This window comes from Echinops telfairi, unplaced genomic scaffold (assembly GCF_000313985.2).
Source record: "Echinops telfairi isolate 266 unplaced genomic scaffold, ASM31398v2 ScPeMD7_3533;HRSCAF=4204_0, whole genome shotgun sequence".
Classification (NCBI taxonomy): Eukaryota; Metazoa; Chordata; class Mammalia; order Afrosoricida; family Tenrecidae; genus Echinops; species Echinops telfairi.
Window position 1 is genome coordinate 24,838,981 of NW_022107431.1, and position 1,356 is coordinate 24,840,336.

The following is a 1,356-nucleotide window of genomic DNA, read 5'->3' on the forward strand; positions in this document are numbered from 1 at the left end:
GTATCTCTAATCGCCGAATACTAGCAGGCATGTGAAATCAGGACAAAGAACATAGAAGACTTCAGCATTGACGCCTCGGAATGACGATGTTGGTGAGGAACACAGGATCCACAGCATGGATTCCCAGAAGAACAAACAAATCTGTTTGGGGGAAAGTGTAGTCAGGAGCCTCCTTAGAAAAGCGGACAGTGAGAGTACTCTAGCTCTCTCGAGAAAGAGTATCGTGCTTAGTAGAGGGTCAACAACAAAGACCACCTTCAGTGAAATGGTCTAATAATGTGGCTGCAACCATGGGGTTGAGTGAGGATGGTCCTTATGAGGGAAAACTGAGTTGATTGCACCGAATAAAGAGAGAGCTACTGCTGTTATTGGGTACTGAGTTGATTGCACCGAATAAAGAGGGAAAACTGAGTTGATTGCATCGAATAAAGAGAGAGCTACTGCTGTTATTGGGTACAAATGAGTGGACTCTCCCTAATAGCAACCTCATGTAAGAGAGAACTGCCTCCTAGCACTTTGGCTGTAATCTTTACCGAAGCGTAATGCCAGGCCTCTCTGCTGGGAGCTGCTGCATGGGTTAAAAGAGGTATCTGATTTTCACAGTGCAAATGTTATTCAATGACACCATAGAAAACAGCAAATAAATGAAGAATCTTACCTTTTCTCATTTGCTCCAAAAGGATTTGTCCAGTTTGACTTAATTCATCCAATTTGGGGCTTCTTTCTGTCTGCTCTTTTTCTAAACCCTTAAGGCAAAAATGTCCCAAAATTACAATATTGCAAATTCTTCATTTCAACGTAACGGTGATGGTATTTTAAGTTTATATCTTACATACTTTTTAAAGTAATTCCCTCAACGGTTACCTAGGAGAACATTACAACTCAGAATTATACAAACCCAGTCTATTCGCTAGAACTCCTGAGATGATTAAGTCTTTAAAAGTCAATTCAAACAACCAATGATCAAAACTCAGAGCAACCATAGAACATGAGTCCTTTTACTGGGACGGTGGGGTGGGGGAGGGGTTGATCTATACTGTAATTATAAGGAAGGCACTTAAAATGATTGTTTTAGACCCAGGATATCTGCTCACATGTACAAGGGTAACTCCAAAAGTAGGGCTACATAATCAAGAAGCCTATATTAAACAAAAATAGAAAATTGCAAAGCTAGTTTCTCAGCATAACCTTCATCTAGTTCTACACACGTATGAAGGCAATGATTCTCTCTCGCTAATCCTTCCTGAAGAATTCTGCGCTCTTTGATTTACTTTCAACCGAACTCTTTCATCAGCCCACAGACAAACGCTGCACTCAATAAGCACTAACTCCAGGAATGCTAGACACGGTAACGAT

The 1,356-nt window shown here is 40.8% G+C and overlaps 1 protein-coding gene across 1 annotated transcript in view; it reads right to left on the reverse strand.

Moving 5' to 3' along the window:
* Positions 1-1,356, reverse strand: part of UTRN (utrophin) — a 619,010-nt gene that overhangs the window by 443,249 nt on the left and 174,405 nt on the right. The window contains exon 18 of the mRNA XM_045294578.1: positions 659-746. Coding sequence (XP_045150513.1) covers positions 659-746 — 88 coding nt within the window. The remainder of the gene's footprint in view (positions 1-658; positions 747-1,356) is intronic.